Source organism: Salvia hispanica, chromosome 1 (assembly GCF_029641045.1).
Source record: "Salvia hispanica isolate PSC_SH4W2 chromosome 1, Shi_PSC_v1, whole genome shotgun sequence".
In the NCBI taxonomy this organism is placed as follows: Eukaryota; Viridiplantae; Streptophyta; class Magnoliopsida; order Lamiales; family Lamiaceae; genus Salvia; species Salvia hispanica.
The window spans coordinates 68,204,394-68,226,424 of NC_142692.1; the positions used below are offsets into that span (position 1 = coordinate 68,204,394).

The 22,031-nt window shown below is 31.8% G+C and overlaps 3 protein-coding genes across 4 annotated transcripts; all 3 read right to left on the bottom strand.

The window, feature by feature from the left end:
• Nucleotides 1-3,529: 3,529 nt before the first annotated feature.
• LOC148934475 (uncharacterized) lies at nucleotides 3,530-6,626 on the bottom strand. Its single transcript, XM_089062362.1, has one exon. The coding sequence runs from the start codon at nucleotides 4,815-4,817 to the stop codon at nucleotides 3,717-3,719; it is 1,101 nt and encodes a 366-aa protein (XP_088918488.1). The 5' UTR covers nucleotides 4,818-6,626; the 3' UTR covers nucleotides 3,530-3,716.
• Nucleotides 6,627-9,306: 2,680 nt separating this feature from the next.
• LOC148934476 (uncharacterized) lies at nucleotides 9,307-21,577 on the bottom strand. Of its 2 annotated transcripts, none has more exons than XM_089057371.1 (3): nucleotides 21,517-21,577; nucleotides 10,766-11,515; nucleotides 9,307-10,675 (listed from the first exon to the last, which is right to left on the bottom strand). In XM_089057371.1, exons 2-3 carry the CDS (start codon nucleotides 11,479-11,481, stop codon nucleotides 9,472-9,474), a joined length of 1,920 nt encoding a protein of 639 aa, XP_088913497.1. In that variant the 5' UTR covers nucleotides 11,482-11,515; nucleotides 21,517-21,577; the 3' UTR covers nucleotides 9,307-9,471. The 2 variants fall into 2 exon arrangements, with proteins under 2 accessions (XP_088913497.1, XP_088913494.1); XM_089057368.1 differs by lacking the exon at nucleotides 21,517-21,577 and adding an exon at nucleotides 12,638-12,786.
• On the bottom strand, nucleotides 17,693-21,641 carry LOC148934477 (uncharacterized). Its single transcript, XM_089057378.1, has 3 exons — nucleotides 21,517-21,641; nucleotides 18,989-19,770; nucleotides 17,693-18,894 (listed from the first exon to the last, which is right to left on the bottom strand). Exons 2-3 carry the CDS (start codon nucleotides 19,714-19,716, stop codon nucleotides 17,721-17,723), a joined length of 1,902 nt encoding a protein of 633 aa, XP_088913504.1. The 5' UTR covers nucleotides 19,717-19,770; nucleotides 21,517-21,641; the 3' UTR covers nucleotides 17,693-17,720.
• Between the last annotated feature and the right edge of the window lie 390 nt (nucleotides 21,642-22,031).

The window sequence follows — 22,031 nt, forward strand, 5'->3', positions numbered from 1 at the left end:
ATCTTTGTGTAATAGTAGTAATAGAATCAAGCAAACTTAGAGAGCGAGCAAAGAATAGAAATAAAATAAATTATAGTACCAAGTTTATCAAATTGAGTAACACATTCTAATCTTGATTAATTAATGTGATCCTAAAAATATAGTAGTAGTATATTCTTAATTTTATTATAAGTTGACGTTTAAATAATTATAAACTGATGAATACATTACTCCAAAGAAGTTATTTTGTAAAGGGTATTAAATCAAAGAACCAGATACTTTTCTTGGGTATATAAGTTTTAAAATTTGATTGTAAGTTTTCCACGATCTCACTTTCTCATCAATATATATCTTGAAATTCAAGACATATATAAACTTTAATTACTAACAAAAATCATATTCCGATTCTGTGGAAAATTTATCTTCGTAAACAAAGAAAAGAATTATACTTTAGATATTATAAATTATTTAGATTTTATTATTGATGTACAATAGAAAAAGGTATTGATACTTTGAATCGAAAATTATATTGATGACTTTTGATGAAAACGGAAGTGTGACATTAAAGTTGGGCTTCAAGCTTCCTTTTAAAATTCAAAAGTAAAAAAGAATAAATGTACTAAAAATTTAAAATTGTTTAACTCAAATCAAATAATGTATTGTAAATATAATTATCTAATTCGAATTTCAGTTGATATAGTTAAATGCGATAGGTATTCATACCAAAATAATGAAATCAAAATATAGACATGTTATTATATTAACCTTCAACTTTAAGGCTTTAAGTGTGTTGTTTCAATAACATTATATCCAATTTTTACTATCATATGATACTAGTAGAATTTTTGTTTTGTATTTAAGTCTCTTTTATGACAAAATTAGCTAGAGTTTATTAAAATTAAGCTGGTGACTAACATTTGATTTCGAGTTAGAAAATCAAAACATGTCAAAAATTCGGATTATAATGTAAAATAACCACGTAATTAATAAGGGATTGGTTGCTGATTACTGAATTTAGAATGTGAAAAGAGAACTATCTCCGGTGCTTGATATTATTACGAAAATTGGAAAAAAGTGTAATTAGGTTTTATTTTTTTGACTAAAAAGTGTAATTAGGTCTGAACACTGAGTTATGCACTGCTAAACAAATATTGCAAAATTCAATTTGAAAGCGAACTCTTACAGTATAATTAGGTGGAAAATTACATTAATTTCCACTATCAAAATAGCATCGTCACACAAACTACACAAAAATGAATTTCCAAAAATAGCTTTATATGGAATAGAAAGAATTAGAACAATCGCATATACAATATATTTGGAAAAAAAATAAATGTGTTTTCCTATTATATGTGCAAATTGAGATTGAACCATATAGTTTCTCATTAATGAGATGCAGAGAGTATTAGTATTAATGAGGAGTGATCAATTGCTAACTCATCCCTCAGTTGCTAACTACAACTAATTTAAGACCATAAGATTTTAGAAATCTTGTGGTCTATAATTTGTCATGTGTAATTTCGTTTTTCATTTTTAATATTAAAAAGATAATAGCAACTATCAAATTTAGGGTTTAGAAATACAATGTCAATACAGTGTATGAAATACATCAACACTAAGACATAATAATGTCAACACAATTTCATATTGACATTTTACAAGCATAATATTGACATATTATGTAAGGTGTATTGACATAAATCTGTTCGTCAAAAATACGAAAATTCAAAAAAAAAAAAATCATTTTTTTTTCAAATTTTGACGTCGGAACATATGCATGTAGTATATCATTGGAATCCTTATAAAATTATCTTTAATTTGATATATGTTATATGAATTTAAAGTTTTGGGATTTCTTTTAAAAGTTAGTTATAACTAACTTGACATTAATACCCCTATTAATTTTTATTGGAATTAATCCTATAGCCATATTGACGTTTTTTGTTGATCGTATTGACATTCCGTGTTAGATGATCCAGGCCTTTAATTTGAATATCTAATGGCTATTATTGAGTTGTAGTTAGCAATTAAGCATTGAGTTAGCAATATAACACTTCCCCTAGTATTAATTATATATTGAGACGCAAAACGGAGATTTGAGATATATCGGGCTTGTGTATTTGGGCCTTAATTAAATTAGAATTATTTGAGATACAACTATGGCCCATACTTGTTGAGGACTTTCGATTTTGAAATAATGGGTCTCGACCTTATATTTAAAACTTTAAAAGTGACAAAAGGTTTAAAGATTTTAAAAACAATGAGGGTTTTTGAAACTTTGTTACAAGCTTCCACATTAGATTTTAAAGTTATAAAATGAAAATTAATATGTGTAGATGATTAAAAATAGGGGTATTGAGTTTAATATCACAAAACTTTCCAAAAGTTTGTTTTTTTCTCACGAACTTTAAACTTCACATATAATATCACGAATTTATATAACTGTTGCATTTCACTTATCATCACAACACGTCGGATATGAAAAATGATAGTTATGTGATTACAAAGTCACCCGAATGGATATGATTATTATCTATCTCATTTTAATATTAGTCGGATTTTGTCGCCGGTGATATTATATGCATGTCAAGTTTAAAGTTTGTGTGTAAAAATAAACTTTTAGAAAGTTTTGCGATATTAGGTGTCAATGCCCTTAAAAATTTAAAGTTGGAGCCTTAATTATAGCCTAGAAGCGGTGGCGTTACATTTAGTGGGAGAGTATGCCACATAATTTCTCAATAGTCCATGTCTGCACGAACGTTGACAAAAGTTGAATAATTTACGTGCAAATTTATAAGTGTCTGCAAATGATTTAATTTGGGTATAAGTTTCAATTTTTACGACATTAGTATATCATGTTCGAAATTTAAACCGAGAAAGTGATTATAAGATAGTAAAGTGAAGTTAAAAATACTAGTCATTAATAAAACAAGGCTTTTTTCTGGCTTTTCTCAAGTGTGGAAGATACAATGGGAGAGGAAGTTAGTTGATCAGCTCGTTTCAGCTGAGGAGCTTCAGCAGCCGTTCGATGCTTCAGCTGAGGAAGATTAAATCCTAGCCATAGGATTTGTTGTTAATATTCCCTTCGTTTTGTAAAAATAGAAACATTTGAAACGACACGGGTTGTAATGAACAATTTGGCAATATGAGAGAGAGAGAGGGAGAGATTGAGAAAGTAAGAGAGAGAAAAAAGTAATGAAATTAATATTAGTGAATTATGGGTTCCACTTTATCAGTGGTATAAATAGTAAATAAATTAATATATAGGGTTGTAAAGATTTCCTAAAACAGAAAATTTGAAAATTGTTATTTTTAATAACTGACTAATATGGAAAGAGTTATTATTTTTAAAAAACAGAGGGAGTAGATTTTAGTTGTTTTGATGATGTGTCATTTAAAAGAGGTAAAGGGCTTTTCAGCTTCATATGCATTTTTTCCCAATTTCGATTTGTAACTCTCTCTGAAATACTCTGTTCGATTCATAGTAGTAGAGACATTTCTTTTCGGCATGGAGATTAAGAAAAAGCGTGTAATGTATTTAATAAAAATATAATAAAATAGGAGAATAAATTAAGAGAGTGGGAAAAATAAGAGAAAAGAAATGTGTTGACTTTTACTAAAATGAGAAATGACTCTACTACTATAGAACGTACAAAAATAGCAAAATGACTACTACAATGGAACGGAAGGAGTAATACTCTTCTGATTCTCTCATTCCTCTCAATCTTCAACCTTAATCATCTCTGATTCCCAACAACACAATAACGACACACTACAAAGAAGCATAATGCACATTGAAATCCAGGCTTATCATACCTTTCTCGATGGCATAGATCACATCTCTTTTTGTTGGATATGATTTGAAATCTAAGAGGGTGGTCATGGATGCGGGAAATCACATGCTCTGTCCCATATTTGATGTTTCTGTAATTACCCGATGTAGCGGGAAAGCATTTGGGATGAAAGGATTGATCACAGTCTCGACAATAGTACATCCAGCTCCTAGGGTCCATATGGCCTTCGCAGCTGCTGCAGTAGAAATCACCGGGATGGTTAACACGAGCATCATATGTCAAAGGCATCAAATGATTCTCCAGCCTATGCTTATTTGTTGCCGGTAGCATCACACAATTACCACATACACAGAAACTGCAACTATTGCATCTGTACTGTTCCTTTCGAATATATGCAGGCCAATGACAGTTAAAGCATAAACTAGAGCTGAAATCATCATCTGTGACTAGCTTGAGATAGTTATGTCGCGGGTGAGATGTGTGTTTTATGGTGTTGGGCAGAGAAGCACACTTGATGTCTATTTTGATCCTGCAGCCTTCGTGGGTGCAAGTGTAATAGAGACCGTTAGTATAACCCTTACAAATATAACACCATATCCAACCTGTTAGCTTGTCATCAGCATTTCGAAGGGTTAGGTTGTGATCTTTGTGAGGATGAATAGGAAGAGAGGTGATGTGTAGTGGTAAGTTGAAGCATGACAAGTGGAGAAAGTATTTGCATTCCTCACAACTCATAAAACCATTCTCGTACTCATCATCATCTGTTTGCTTCTTTTCTCGTATAGGTAGTGTGCACCCATCACATATTATTTCCGATCTTGTAATACTTTCAAAATCATCTTCATCGTCATCATCATCATTTTTTTGGTGGTGATCATAAGATGATGATAAAGATGAAGAAAAAGCCATAAAAGTTAGTAGACGATGAGGATGATTGGAGAAGCTGTACTTGCCACCGATGTTGTGATTGTCATGATCATGATGAGGGACAAGAATTTGCCCTTTTTGTCGCTTAACGAAGGGTCTGATCATCTCCTCATACATGTCTTCTAATGCTATTGGAAACTTGGTAGCCTCTTTCTCATCATCATCATTAATTAATTATAGTATAAATATACAAACAATTGGAACAAAAATATATTCTTATTTTTCTTTCAACATTGACGTTTTAATAATTGGACTGATGATTGCATTATCAAACGCAATTAAATATTATAAAACTTATAGTTTGATAAATCTATTAGATAAAAAAGTTTTTATCTCAAGCATGAATAGTAGTATAACTATTAACAATTCAATACATACCGTGGATTCTTGTAATCTTATTCAATAAGAATGCAAAAGAAAAAGAATAGGGTAGTGAGTATGTACAAAAGTTTTCTCAAGCATTCTCACTTTATCTTGTATTTAGGCGTATAGACTAGTCAAGGCATACCAAGATCTCATTATAGCATGGTATGTTCAACCAATATTTTTTTGACAAAATTAAAACCAAACTAATACTACTTCCGTCCCTGAAAATTTGTCCCATTTTTCCATTTTCGTCCGTCCCCCAAAATTTGTCCCATTTCACTTTTACCATTTTTTGTAGTGGACCCCACATTCCACTAATTCATTCCTACTCACATTTTATTATAAAACTAATATATAAAAGTATGACCCACAATCCACTAACTTTTTCAGCTCACTTTCCATTATATTTCTTAAAATCCGTGCCGGGTTAAAGTGAGACAAATTTTGGAGGACGGAGGTAGTATCATTTTTTTGGAAAAAAGACCAAAATATGGTACTCCCTCCGTTTCGCCATAGTTGAGGCAAAACTTTTCGGCTCGGAGTTTTAGAAAAGAATATTGGGTATGTTAAATAAATTGATAAAAAAGTAAAAGAGAGAAAAATGTAGAGAGAATAAAATATAAAGTGAATAAAGTAGAGAGAATAAAGTAAGAGAGAGTAAAGTAAGAAAGAGAAAAATGTTACCATATATAAAAATGACTCAACTATGAAAAATCTTCCCGAAATAGAAAAATGATTCAACTATGAAGAAACGGAGGAGTATAATATTTTTGGACTTCCTATATTATATCCCATCAATGCAGCCATAGATTACACTCCATATAACGTATAAAAGCAATTTATATGAAGATGATCTAAAAATTAATTTGACTGTATTTAATTTGTGTGTCTATTATACTGCCAATGCTTTGTGAAATGTCTTTATTGTTGGAGTCTCTATTAAAACTAGAAGACACAAATAAAGCTTCCTATAGTAATTCAGACATATATTGATGTAGTAAATTCCGATTCTAAGCAAACTTGAAAATTCCTACCTCATAAACAAAGGGAAAAAAACAAAAAAAAAAACTAAATCATACTTTAGATATAAAAAATTATTTAAATTTTAATCTCCACATAACTACCGATATGGGAAATGTTCGTTGCATCAGACTGATTCAGACAACAATTTAACATAAAATATAGTAGTCATATTAAAATATATCACAACAAGGTTGCCCGCCATTTCACAAACCATATTATAATTATGATTAATATATACACACAATCCAAATACAAAGCTAAATACTCCATCACATCATTTCTTCAGACATTTTAAAAAAATTCACAGCAATGAAGATTTAGAATAAATACATTACCTATTTGAGAGAGAGAGAGCCGATTTTGTCCGGCTTCAATCGGCGACTTTGCTGGAATTTGATTAGGAAACAAAACGGGAGAAGAGGAGACCGAGAAATAAGTCGTGGAGATTGGAGAAAGATAAGAAACTCTATTGTTTACTCCTCTGAAGTTATTATGAGGTTCAAGTCTTATAGTACATATTTTTGGGATGAGAGGTAGTGCATGTGGAGCCGATGGCATCTCGAATGTATTTAGTATAATACTAACATACTATGAAAAGTTGTTATACAAATGACTGATTAAACGTAAGTTGCCGTTTAAGGATGGCTTCAAGATTAATTTTAAATTTAAAAATAAAAAAAAAAATGTAAGAGAACTAATGCATTATAAACTGTTTGAATAAAATCAAATACTATGTACTATAAATATAATTAGTTAAATCGAATTTCAATTAATATGACTTGATAGAATAGATAATCATATCAAGATAAATAAATCAAAATATCGACATGTAATTAAGCAACTTTTAAGTTGTCTGTCTTAAATGTGTATTTATTATTATGGGCCTACATAAAAAGATAAAGAAATTCATTTTCGTAAAAAAAAGTCACCATCTTATTACACACTACATCTACTTCATCGCATTTCAAAGATTATAACTAAAAGATGCTCTACAAAAGAAAAGAAAAGAAAAGAAGAGAAAAGAAAAGAAGAGAAAAGAAAATTCATCATATAATAGAAGGGAAAAAGGAAAAAACATGTGTATGTGTTAAAGTTCATGAGAACTTTGTGTAATAATAGAATCAAGCAAAATTAGAGAGCGAGCAAAGAATAGAAATAAAGTAAATTATAGTACCAAGTTTATCAAATTGAGTAAGTAACACAATCTAACCTTGATTAATTAATGTGATCCTAAAAATATTGTAGTAGTATATTCTTAATTTTGTTATAAATTGACGTTTCAATAATTAAACTGATGATTACATTACCAAATACAGTTAAAGAAAAGTGATATACACATAGAAGAAGTTACCTTGAAAAGGGTTATAAATCAGAGAAAATGATCAAATGAAGAGAACTAGATACTTTTCTTGGGTATGTAAGCTTTAAAAATTTGATTGCAAGTTTTCCAAAACTAAAGAAGTCTCAATTTCTCATCAAGTTACATAGTATCTTGAATTTCACGACATATATATAAACTTTACTAACAAAAATCATATTCTTATTCTATGGGATCTTGAAAATTTATCTTTCGTAAACAAAAAAAAGAATTATACTTTAGATATTATAGATTATTTAGATCTTAACGTTGATGTACGATATAAAAAGGTACCGAAACGTTGCATCGGAAATTATATTGACGACTTTGATGAAAACGGAAGTGAAATTTAAGTTTGAAATTTGATTTACTGTGATTTTTTAGTTTGTACTGGCAAATATATTGAATGTATTATATCCATTGTTCACTTAATAATTCTAAGTCGAACATGATGATATACCTAAAGAAAACTTGAATAGAATATTTTTTAATCACTGCAAAACCCACAAAAGTTCCCTTAATTTGCACAAAAATTATTGAGTCGAACTATTAAGAGAACAACATAAATAATACTATAAATTGTACTCCATTTGTAATATTTTTTTAATGCAAGTTAGAAAATCACTGCATGGTCAAAGGTCGTATTATAATTTAAAATAACCACGTAAGTAAATAAGGGATTGGTTGCTTAAATTAGAATGTGATCAGAGACAAAAAAAAATGGAGATTTTTGAGATATATGTGGCTTGTTTATTTGGGCTTTAATCAATTTAGAATTATTTGTGGTACAACTTAGGACCCATACTTGTTTTGGACTTTCGGAGATCTCAGATTTTATATTCAAAATTTTAACAGATGTAAACAATGAGGGTTAAGTTTTTAGAGCTTTGTTACATTAGATTTTATAGTTATGAAGTGAAAAGTGATATTTGTATATGGTTAAAAATATAATTTGGAGCGTTAATTTTATCCTAAAGCGGTGGCGTTACATTTAGCGGGGAGTAGCCACATAATTTCTAATTTCTATAGTCCATGTCTGCACGATTAAAATATTGATAAGAATTTTCTATGGTTGCAAAATAGGAAGAAATTAAAAGTTGATTAATATACGTGCAAATCAATAAGTTTGTTTGCAACTCATGATTTAATTTTGGTTTATGTTTCAACTTTTACCACATTAGTATATCATGTTACATGTAGGGGTACTCATTAAGGATTCGGTTGAAATTTAAACTGAGAAATGATAAGATAGTAAAGTGAAGTTTAAAATAATAAAGTACTCTCCCCGTCCAAAAAAAATAGAGCAATTAGTGTATGACACGAGTTTTAATGTAGAATTGGTAAAGTAAGAGAGAAGGGAAAAAAGTAAAAGGGAAGGAGAAAAAGTAAGTGAGAAGTAGTATTAGTGGAATGATATGTAAGATTATTATTTGTTGAAAACTTTTCATAAATGAATGTGCTCTATTTTTTGTGAACGACCAAAAATGGTAAATGTTTTTTTTTGGATGGAGGGAATATTATTTTTCTTGACATTGTTATACTAAAATACTAGATACACTTATTTATAAGAAACGTGCAAGAATAATATACTCCCTCCGTCCCGCTTTAGGAGTCCCGGTTAAGATAAATTAATAAAAAATATCTACAAAGTGTTAAAAGTGGGTCCCAACATCCACTATAACTAATAAAAAAGTGTTAAAAAGAGGGTCCCAGCATCCACTATAACATTTATTTATTGGACACTCAATTAAAAGTGAGTCCTAACATCCACTACAATATTTATTTATTACACACTCAAACACTTTTTTCTTAAAACATGTGCCCGACTCAATCGGGACTCCTAAAGCGGGACGGAGGGAGTACTAGTAAATTCGCAAGTATTATTGAAGTTTTATATATATGCATGAACAATCAAATACATAGGAAATTAAATAAGAACAACACACATTTAATTAGCTCATAAATACAACAATCATATATATACGCACACACCCGATTAAAAAGATAAAATTGATTCAATGTGAATCAGATGGCCCTTTGGGCATCATCCATGTGTGTGATACCACAGAATTTACACACAACAAAGAAGCACGACACACATTGAAATCCAGGCTCATCATACCTATCTTCATGGCATAGGTCGCATCTCTTTTTGTTGGATATGATTTGAAATCTAAGAGGGTGGTCATGGATACTGGAAATCACATGCTCTGTCTCATATTTGATGTTTCTGTACTTACCCGATGTAGCAGGAAAGCATTTGGGATGAAAGGATTGATCACAGTCACGGCAGTGATACATCCACATCGTGGGGTCCATTTGGACCTCGCAGTTGCTGCAGTAGAAATCACCGGGACGATTAACACAGGCATCATATGTCAATGGCAACAAATGATTCTCCAATCTGTGCTTATTTCTTGCCGGTAGCATCACACATTCACCACATACAAAGAACGAGCAGCTATTGCATCTGTATTGTTCCTTTCGCTTAGATATAGGCCAATAACAGCTTCCACATAGACCAAACCTGAAATCATCAGGTGTGACTAGCTTCAGAGAGTTATGTTGCAGGTGAGATGCGTGTTTTATGGTGATGGGCAGAGAAGCACACTTGATATCTATTTTGAACCAGCATTCTTTGTAGGTACAAGCATAATAGAGCCCATTTGTAGAAGCATCACAAATTCCACAGAATATCCAATCTGTGAGCTTGCCAACATTTCGAAGCATTAGTTTGTGATTGTTGAGAGGATGAATTGGAAGAGAGGGGATCTCAGGTGGTAAGTTGAAGCAGGACAAGTGGAGAAAGTATTTGCATTCATCACAACTCATGTAACCACTCTCGTACTCGTACTCATCTGTTTGCTTCTTTTCATGTATAGCCAGTGTACACCCATCACATATTATTTCCGATCCTGGAATACTTTCAAAATCATCTTCATCGTCGTCAACATCATCATCATAATCATTTTTTTGTTGGTGATCATAAGATGACGATGAAGCTGAAGAAAAGACAATAAAAGTTAGTAGATGATGAGGATGATTGGAGAAGCAGTACTTGCCACCGATGTTGTGATTGTCATGGTCATTTCGAGGGTTGATGTCAAGTTGTCGCTTAACGAAGGGTCTAATCATCTTCTCATACATGTCTTCTACTGCCATTGGAAACTTGGTAGCCTCTTTCTCATCATCATCAATTGCACTTTCACTTTCATTTTCATTGTCAAATCTGGAAGAAAGAAAATCAACTGCAACATGAGTTAAATTAAACAATGATACTATGAGTAAATAGTAGTAGTAAAAAAGAGTGTTTCATTACGCGCAGTTGAGATGGACGACATATCTGCAAAGGTGGCAATGATAGACCCATCGTCTCAATGGCAAAGTCATGCAGCATACATCACAATCAAAATCATACTCGATGTACTCAGATGGAAGAGAAAAGGCGAGGGAGAGAGGGTGGGCGGGGTGATGACGAGGGAAGTCCGCATACAATGGGAGGAGTGCACAGCTCTGGTGTATGCAATAGTCACATACGGTGCAGGTGTAGGAGTCCCCTTTCTCAGTGGCACCGCATGCATCACAAGGGAATGGGCACCACCTCGTCTTCTTGGAAAAGCGTAGCTCATGTTGAGGGTGGCTTGGGTGGTACATAAGCGGCTGCTTATCCGTAAGAAACCCTGCGCATCCCAAGTGGATCCACAATCCATCACACTCCCCTTGGCTGCATCTGTAGCCAATGTTACACAAATCCAATCCACAAACTGCACACTTCTCTGATTCAGATAATGCTAGTGAGAGAGGGTGAGAAGGATGGAGAGGATGCATAATCTCTCGAGGCATTTCCATGCATTCTTTGTGTAACAACCAACGGAAGCCACACCCGAGGCTGCATCCATAAGTTGCATCTCCGGCTCTAAAGAATCTATCACAACCATAACAGACAGTGGTGTAATAAGTTTGATGGGCCGAGTCAAGGAGGATCCGACCCAACGGATGTTCATGACATATATGAACAACATTCTCCACCTCCATTTCTTCTTCTCTTTCTCTCAACTATTATTTTACACTGAAAAACATATATATACACTCAATTAATTATAGTAGTATAAACATACACACAATTGGAATTTGAGCAAAGAGTGAATGGTAATTAAACTATACTACTTGCTTATTACTATATACCAAGTCCAACAATTTAACTCTTAACACATTCTTTTCTTGATACAAAAAAAAAATAAAAATAAAAATAAAAATTCCTATTTTCTTATTTTTCTTTCAAAATTGACGTTGTAATAATTTAACTGATTATTAACAATTCAACCCATAACGTGGATTCATGTAATCTTATTCAATAAGAATGCAAAAGAAAAAGAAAAACAAAAAGAAAGGGGAACAGATGATGACTTTCTTGGTAGGTAAGTTTTAAAATTTGGTTTTAAGTTTTTTTCAAGTATTCAGACATATCTTGTATTTAGGCATGTAGACTAGTCAAGACATACCAAGATGTTATTATAGAATGGTATGTTTCAACCAATATTTTTTGACAAAATTAGAGCCAAACTAATCTCGATTAATATGACATTCATTTCTTTTGGAAAAAGACCAAAATATGGTACTAATTTTTTTGGACTTCCTATGTCATAGTACAATATATCCCATCAAAGCATCCATATATGCACCATTATATGAAGATGGTCTAAAAATTAATTTGATTGTATTTAATTTGTGTGTCTATTATACTACCAACGCTTCATAACATGTCTTTATTGTTGGTGTCCCTATTAAAATAATTAGAAGACACAAATAAAGCGTCCTATAGTAATTCTGACATATATTGATATAAGTAAATTTCGATTCTAAGAAAACTTGAAAATTCCTACCTCATAAACAAAGAAAAAAAAATCATACTTTAGATATAAAATGTACTAGTATTTAAATATTAATCTCCACATAACTACCGATATGGGAAATGTTTATCGTTGCATCAGACAACAATTTAACATAAAGTATAGTAGTGATATTAAAATAAATATCATAACAAAGTTGCCCGCATTTCACAAACCATATTATAATTAATATACGAGAAAAACACAATCCAAATACAAAGCTAAATAGTCCATCACATCATTTCGTTAACATTTACGATCATAGAATTCACAGCAATGAAGATTTAGAATAAATACATTACCTATTTGAGAGAGAGAGAGAGAGAGGCGATTCTGGCCGGCTTCAATTGGCGACTTTGCCGGAATTTGATTAGGAAACAAAACGGGAGAAGAGGACACTGAGAAAGAAGTCGTGGAGATTGGAGAAAGATAAGAGACTCTATTGATTTATTTACTTCAACTCAAGTCTTGTATATATACTGTTGGTAGTGCATGTGGGGTCTCTGGCATCTCGAATGTATTTAGTATAATAACCTACTATGAAAAATAATTTTACTAATGACTTTGATTAAACGTAAGTTGCCATTTAAGGATGGTTCAAGATTCATTTTCAATTAAAAATTCTAAAAAATGTAAGAAATAATTAATGCATTATAAACTGTTTAAATAAAATCAAATACTATGTATTATAAATATAATTAGTTAAACTGAATTTCAGTTGATATAACTTGATAGAATAGATAATCATATCAAGATAAAGAAATCAAAATATCGACATGTAATTAAGCAACTTTTAAGTTGTCTGTCTTGTATGTGTATTTATTATTGTGGGCCTATATAAAAAGATAAAGAAATTCATTTTCGTAAAAAAAGTCACCATCTTATTACACACTGCATCTACTCTTATCGCATTTCAAAGATTATAACTGAAAGATGTTCTATATACAAAAGAAATGAAAAGAAGAGAAAAGAAAATTCATCATATATTAGAAGGGAAAAAGAAAAAACATGTGTATGCCTTAAAGTTCATGAGATCTTTGTGTAATAGTAGTAATAGAATCAAGCAAACTTAGAGAGCGAGCAAAGAATAGAAATAAAGGAAATTATATTACCAAGTTTATCAAATTGAGTAAGTAACACATTCTAACCTTGATTAATTAATGTGATCCTAAAAATATAGTAGTAGTATATTCTTAATTTTATTATAAGTTGACGTTTAAATAATTATAAACTGATGAATACATTACTCCAAAGAAGTTATTTTGTAAAGGGTATTAAATCAAAGAACCAGATACTTTTCTTGGGTATATAAGTTTTAAAATTTGATTGTAAGTTTTCTACGATCTCACTTTCTCATCAATATATATCTTGAAATTCAAGACATATATAAACTTTAATTACTAACAAAAATCATATTCCGATTCTGTGGAAAATTTATCTTCGTAAACAAAGAAAAGAATTATACTTTAGATATTATAAATTATTTAGATTTTATTATTGATGTACAATAGAAAAAGGTATTGATACTTTGAATCGAAAATTATATTGATGACTTTTGATGAAAACGGAAGTGTGACATTAAATTGGGCTTCAAGCTTCCTTTTAAAATTCAAAAGTAAAAAAGAATAAATGTACTAAAACTTGTTTAACTCAAATCAAATAATGTATTGTAAATATAATTATCTAATTAGTTTCAGTTGATATAGTTAAATGCGATAGATATTCATAGAAAGATAATGAAATCAAAATATAGACATGTTATTATAATAAGTTATTATAATATTAATAACCTTCAACTTTAAGGATTTAAGTGTGTTGTTTCAGTAACATTATATCCAATTTTTACTATCATATGATACTAGTAGAATTTTTGTTTTGTATTTAAGTCTCTTTTATGACAAAATTAGCTAGAGTTTATTAAAATTAAGCTGGTGACTAACATTTGATTTCGAGTTAGAAAATCAAAACATGTCAAAAATTCGGATTATAATGTAAAATAACCACGTAATTAATAAGGGATTGGTTGCTGATTACTGAATTTAGAATGTGAAAAGAGAACTATCTCCGGTGCTTGATATTATTACGAAAATTGGAAAAAAGTGTAATTAGGTTTTATTTTTTTGACTAAAAAGTGTAATTAGGTCTGAACACTGAGTTATGCACTGCTAAACAAATATTGCAAAATTCAATTTGAAAGCGAACTCTTACAGTATAATTAGGTGGAAAATTACATTAATTTTCCACTATCAAAATAGCATCGTCACACAAACAACACAAAAATGAATTTCCAAAAATAGCTTTATATGAAATAGAAAGAATTAGAACAATGGCATATAAAATATATTTGGAAAAAAATAAATGTGTTTTCCTATTATATGTGCAAATTGAGATTGAACCATATAGTTTCTCATTAATGAGATGTAGAGAGTATTAGTATTAATTAGAATATTAGATATCAAGACCCAAAAAGTGGAGATTTGAGATATATCGGGCTTATTTATTTGGGCCTTAATTAAATTAGAGTTATTTGAGGTACAACTATGGCCCATACTTGTTTAGGACTTTCGATTTTGAAATAATGGATCTCGACCTTATATTCAGCACCTTAAAAGGGGAAAAGAAGAGAGAGATTTTAAAAACAATGAGGTTTTAGAACTTTGTTACAAGCTTCCACATTAGATTTTAAGGTTATAAAGTGAAAATCAATATTTGTAGATGATTAAAAATAGGGGTATCCACGTTTAATATCACAAAATTTTCCAAAAGTTTGTTTTTTCTCACGAACTTTAAACTTCACATATAATATCATAATTTACATAACTGTTGCCTTTCACTTATCATCACAACACGTCGGATATGAAAAATGATAGTTATGTGATTACAAAGTCACCAAAATGGATATGATTATCTATCGCATTTTAATATTAGTCGGATTTTGTCGCCAGTGATATTATATGCATGTCAAGTTTAAAGTTCGTGTGAAAATAAACTTTTAGAAAGTTTCGTGATATTAGGCGTCAATGCCCTTAAAAATTTAAAGTTGGAGCCTTAATTATAGCCTAGAAGCGGTGGCGTTACATTTAGTGGGAGAGTATGCCACATAATTTCTCAATAGTCCATGTCTGCGCGAACATTGATAAAAGTTGAATAATTTACGTGCAAATTTATAAGTGTGTCTGAAAATGATTTAATTTTGGTATAAGTTTCAATTTTTACGACATTAGTACGTCATGTTTGAAATTTAAACTGAGAAATGATAAGATAGTAAAGTGAAGTTAAAAATACTTAGTCAATGTAAAACAATGCTTTTTCAAGCTTTTCCTAAAGAGTCCTTATGCACAAAAACGACACACTACAAAGAAGCATGACGCACATTGAAATCCAGGCTCATCATACCTATATTGACGGCATAGATCACATCTCTTTTTGTTGGATATGATTTGAAATCTAAGAGGGTGGTCATGGATACGGGAAATCACGCGCTCTGTCCCATATTTGATGTTTCTGTACTTACCCGATGTAGCGGGAAAGCATTGGGGATGAAAGGATTGATCGCAGTCATAACAAAGTTTGTTTTTTTCTCACGAACTTTAAACTTGACATATAACATCACGAACTTATATAATTGTTGCAATTTTATCACCGGCAACAAAATCCGACTATATTTCACTTATCATCAAAACAAGTCGGAGATGGTAATCGCTGAAAAAGATAGTTATGTGATAACAAAGTCCCTAGAATAGATATGATTATCTATCTCATGTTAATATTAGTCGGATTTTGCCGCCGGTCAGTGACGGAACTACATGGGGACAAGCCCCCGCGCCAGCGGGGGCTTGGCCAGCCCCAGACCCAGACTCCCCATTACATGGCCGTCTTCCGCCCAGTCTCCGCCCCAAGAGACAACGAATCCCGCCGCCCGATTTTCTAAAATTGAAAGTAGAATTAGCAAGGAGAACACAAGACTTGGGCGGCGAAGTGGAGATGAGACCGAGAGAAGTATGTAAAAAGAGTAATTTTGAAGAAAAAGAAATGGCGAGACGGCATGGGGAAGAAGATGAACAAGGCAGTGCAAAAGATATGTTTTTCTCTTTTTTTTTTGGATACATCAAGTGCATTGGAAGAAGGAAAATATTTGACCCGTCAAATGGTAGAAAAATTAGTGATAAATTATATTTACCGTATTTTGATACTCCATTTTATTGAGCAAAATCAAAGGAGCAATTAATTTATTTTATTCTCCCTAACATATATGTAGTCTAATACTCCATCGTATAAAATCCTTCATCATAATTTAATTCCACCCTTAATATTTAAATTCAAATCATCAATGACTCCAAATGATGAACACAAGCTTAGTTCCAAACATTCTTAAATTTACTAAGATAAAGAGTATTTGTGAATAGATAGTGCATATAAAATTGATAATTTGCCTAAGACAATTACTTTCTTAAATTTACTAAGATAAAGAGTATTTGTGAATGGATAGTGCATATAAAATTGATAATTCGCCTAAGACAATTACTTCTTCTGCAGTAAAGGCGTTTCATTTTGAACAATCATTTTGGAAAAAATATACTTCTTTCGTCCCAATAAAGTTGAGTCGTATTCTTTTTAAAGATGTCACAACTAAGTTGAATCATTTCATTTTAAACAAAAAAATAAAACATCTAATAATTCTTATTTTATTCCATCATTTACTTTACTCTCTTTATGTTTCCTATTTTATTCATCGCTCATACTTTTCAACATATTTCTTAATCTCTGTACCTAAAAGTTGTCTCAACTTAATTGGGACGAAGAGAGTAATAGATAGTTATAATGAAGAGAGAGTAAAGTAAGAGAGAGAGAATAATATCAAAATAATTTTTCCTATATTATTTTCTCTCTTATTTTACCTTTTTTACTTTAATTATTTATTATCATTTTTTCAAAATAAATACTGAAAATTAAATGCATCTACTGCAGATAGACGGAGGGAGTATGAAATTAAATACTACTATTGTTATAATTTAAAATTTTTTCAGCCCCGGCTTATTCAAATTCCTGGTTCCGTCACTGCCGCCGGTGATATTATATGCCAAGTTTGATAAAGTTTGTGTGGAAAAATAAACTTTAAGTTTCGCGATATTAGACGCCAAAACTCTTTAAAAATTTAGAGTTGGGGCCTTAATTTTAGCGTAGAGGCTGCATAATTTCTCAATAGCCCATGTCTGCACCAACATTGATAAAAGTTGAATAATTTACTTGCAAATTTATAAGTGTGTCTGAAAATGATTTAATTTTGGTATAAGTTTCAATTTTTACGACATTAGTATATCATGTTTAAAATTTAAACCGAGAAATGATATTAAAAACACTAGTCATTATAAAACAAGGCTTTTTCTAGCTTTTCCTAAAGATTCTTAGTACACAATTTCGACACACTACAAAGAAGCATGACGCACATTGAAATCCAGGCTCGTTGAAGCTATCTTGATGGCATAGATCACATCTCTTTTTGTTGGATATGATTTGAAATCTAAGAGGGTGGTCATGGATACGGGAAATCACGTGCTCTGTCCCATATTTGATGTTTCTGTACTTACCCGATGTAGCGGGAAAGCATTGGGGATGAAAGGATTGATCGCAGTCACAACAATGATACATCCACCTTCGGGGGTCCATTTTGTCCTCGCAGTTGCTGCAGTAGAAATCACCGAGATGGTTAACACGGGCATCATATGTCAAAGGCATCAAATGATTCTCCAGCGTATGCTTATTTGTTGCCGGTAGCATCACACATTCACCACATACAGAGAATATGCAGCTATTGCATCCGTATTGCTCCTTTCGACTAGATGCGGGCTTATGACAATCATCACATACACCAAACCCTAAATCATCAGCTGTGACTAGCTTTAGATAGTTATGTCGCGGGTGAGATGTGTGTTTTATGGTGTTGGGCAGAGAAGCACACTTGATGTCTATTTCGTACCAGCAGCTAGTACAAGCGTAATACAACCCATTCGCCTCACTATTACAAATATAACATTCTATCCAACCTGTTAGCTTGCCATCAGCATTTTGAAGCCTTAGGCTGTGATCTTGAAGATGATGAATTGGAAGAGAGGGGATCTCAAGTGGTAAGTTGAAGCAGGACAAGTGGAGAAAGTATTTGCATTCATCACAACTCATGTAACCACTCTCATACCCATCATCATCTGTTTGCTTCTTTTCATGTATAGGCAGTGTGCACCCATCACATATTAATTCTGATATTGGAATACTTTCAAAGTCATCTTCATCGTCGTTTTTTTCGTGGTGATCATAAGATGACGACGAAGCTGAAGAAAATGCAATAAAAGTTAATAGATGATGAGGATGATTGGAGAAGCTGTACTTGCCACCGATGTTGTGATTGTCATGATCATGATGAGGGACAGGAATTTGATCTTTTTGTCGCTTAACGAAAGGTCTGATCATCTCCTCATACATGTCTTCTACTGCTATTGGAAACTTGGTAGCCTCTTTCTCATCACCATCAATTGCACTTCCACTTTCATTTTGATCATCAAATCTGAAAGAAAGAAAATCAACCACAACATGAGTTAATTAAATGATTTTGCCAATGATAGTAGTAGCAGCAGTAGTAAAAAGGAGTGTTTCATTACGCGCAGTTGAGATGGACGACATATCTGCAAAGGTGGCAATGATAGACCCATTGTCTCAATGGCAAAGTCATGCAGCATACATCACAATCAAAATCATACTCGATGTACTCAGATGGAAGAGAAAAGGCGAGGGAGAGAGGGTGGTGATGATGAGGGAAGTCCTTAGACAGTGGGAGGAGTGCGCAACTCTGGTGTATGGAGTAGTCGCAGAGGGTGCAGGTGTAGGAGTCCCCGTTCTCAGTGGCACCACAGGCATCACAAGGGAATGGGCACCACCTCGTCTTCTTGGAAAAGCGTAGCTCATGCTGAGGGTGGCTTGGGTGGTACATACGCATGTGCGTTTCATCGTTATCTTTAAGCCCCCCCGCGCATCTCAAGTGAATCACCAATCCATTACAGCCCCCGTGGCTACATCTGTAGTATAACACCCACACCCTCGCTTCACAAAATGCACATTTTCTTGATTCAAGAATGTTTTCTGAATGGAGTGTGAGAGGATGAGAAGGATGAAGAGGATGCATAATCTCTCGAGGCATTTCCATGCATTCTTTGTGTAACAACCTATTAAATCCACACTTGAGGCTGCATCCATAAGTTACATCTCCTGCTCTAAAGAATCTATGACAACCATAACAGAAAGTGTAGAAGTAACTTTGGTGGGCCGACTCACGGAGGATCCGACCCAACGGATGTTCATGACACATATGATCAACTTTCTCCACCTCCATTTCTTCTTATCTTCCTCTCAACAATTTTTTGCCCTCTTCCTATCACTACTCACACTGAAAAACATATAATACACTCAGTTAATTAAGTATAGTATAAATGTACAAAGAATTGGAATGTGAGCAAAGAGTGTGTGAGCAAAGAGTGAATAACAGGGTAATTAAACTATATTACTAGCTTATATACCAAGTCTAACAATTTAACTCTTAACACATTCTTTTCTTGATACAAAAAGAATTCCTATATTCTTATTTTTCTTTCAAAATTGACGTTTTAATAATTGAACTGATGATTGCATTGTCAAACGCAATTAAACAGTACTCCCTCTGCCCCTTTGAGTTACTTCTTTTTTGCACCTGTTTTAAAAAAATCGTAATAAATAGTTTGAGTCGGTGAATAGTAAACTAAAAGCCAGAATAATTTAGATAAGAGTCTTCGCTATATTATTCTCGATTTTACTTTACTATTTATCTACTTTAACTATTAATCATAAATTCTTTTTAAAATGAATGCAAAAAAGAAGTGACTCAATTTTCTTTGGACAGAAGGAATATAAAATTTATAGTTGATAAATCTATTAGATAAAAAGTTTTTATCTTAAACATGTTATTAACAATTCAACACATACCGTGGATTCTTGTAATCTTATTGAATAAGAATTCAAAAGAAAAAGAAAAAGAAAAGTGGGGAACGGTCGAACGGATAATGCTTTTCTTGGTAGGTAAGTTTAAAATTTGGTTTTAAGTTTTTTCAAGTTTTCTCACTTATCTTGTATTTAGTCGTGTAGACAAGCAAAGACAGATGGCATTATGACATGATATGTTCAGTCAATATTTTTTTTGACAAGATTAAAACCAAACTAATCTCAATTAATAGGATATTCATTTTTTTTGAAAAAGACCAAAATATGGTACTAGTTTTTTGGACTTCCTATATTATATATGCACATAGGAGTGTTTTAAAATGATAACACCTCTTAAAGTAACACCATACCACCATTCCTAGCCAATCATTTGTATATGTGGACGAATAATAAGCTGCCATGTGGCAAGCTCAAGGGTAAATTTTCAAGGACTGTAATATCCAATAAGCTAGACTGCAATTTTTTCAGGCTGCAATTTCCAATACGCTAGACTGCAATCTATAGATTGCAGTCTAGCGTTTATACTATTGCAGTCTAACATATATAATATTGCAGTCTAGCGTGTTGTCATAGTGTCATTTTAAGAGTGTTGTCATTTTAACGCACCCCTACTCCTATATAATACTCCATATAACGTATAAAAGCTAATTATACGAAAATGATCTAAAAATGAATTTGATTGTATTTAATTTGTGTGTCAAATTATACTACCAACGTTTCATAAAATATCTTTATTATTGGTGTCCCTATTAAAATTAAAAGATAAAGATAAAAACATCATATGTTAATTGAGAAATGTATTGATATAAGTAAATTCCGATTCTATGAAAACTTGAAAATTCCTACCTCACAAACAAAGAAAAAAAAAATCATACTTTAGATATACTAAAAAATTATTTAAACGTTAATCTCCACACAACTACAGATATGGGAAATTTTTATCGTTGCATCAGACAACAATTTAACATAAAGTATAGTAGTAATATTGAAATAAATATCACAACAAAGTTGCCTGCCATTACAAACCATATAATAATTATGATATAATATATAAACACACAATCCAAATACAAAGCTAAATACTCCATCACATCATTTCGTTAACATTTACAATCACAAAAAATTCCCAGCAATGAAGATTTAGAATAAAATACATTACCTATTTGAGAGAGAGAGAGAGAGGCGATTCTGGCCGGCTTCAATCGGTGACTTTGCTGGAATTTGATTAGGAAACAAAACGGGAGAAGAGGAGACCGAGAAAGAAGTCACAGAGATTGAAGAAAGATAAGAAACTCTATTGTTTACTTATGAGGTTCAAGTCTTATATATACTATTGTTGGGGTAGGATTAGTGCATGTGGGGTCGATGACATCTCGAATGTATTTAGTATAATAACCTACTATGGAAAATTGTTATACTAATGCCTTTGATTAAAGTAAGTTGCCGTTTAAGGATGGCTTCAAGATTCATTTTCAATTAAAAAAATCAAATTTGAAAATGTAAGAAAGAATTAATGCATTATAAACTGTTTAAATAAAATTAAATAGTACTATGCATTATAAATATAATTAGTTAAATCGAATTTCAATTAATATGACTTGATAGAATAGATAATCATATAAGATAAAGAAATCAAAATATCGACATGTAATTAAGCAACTTTTAAGTTGTCTA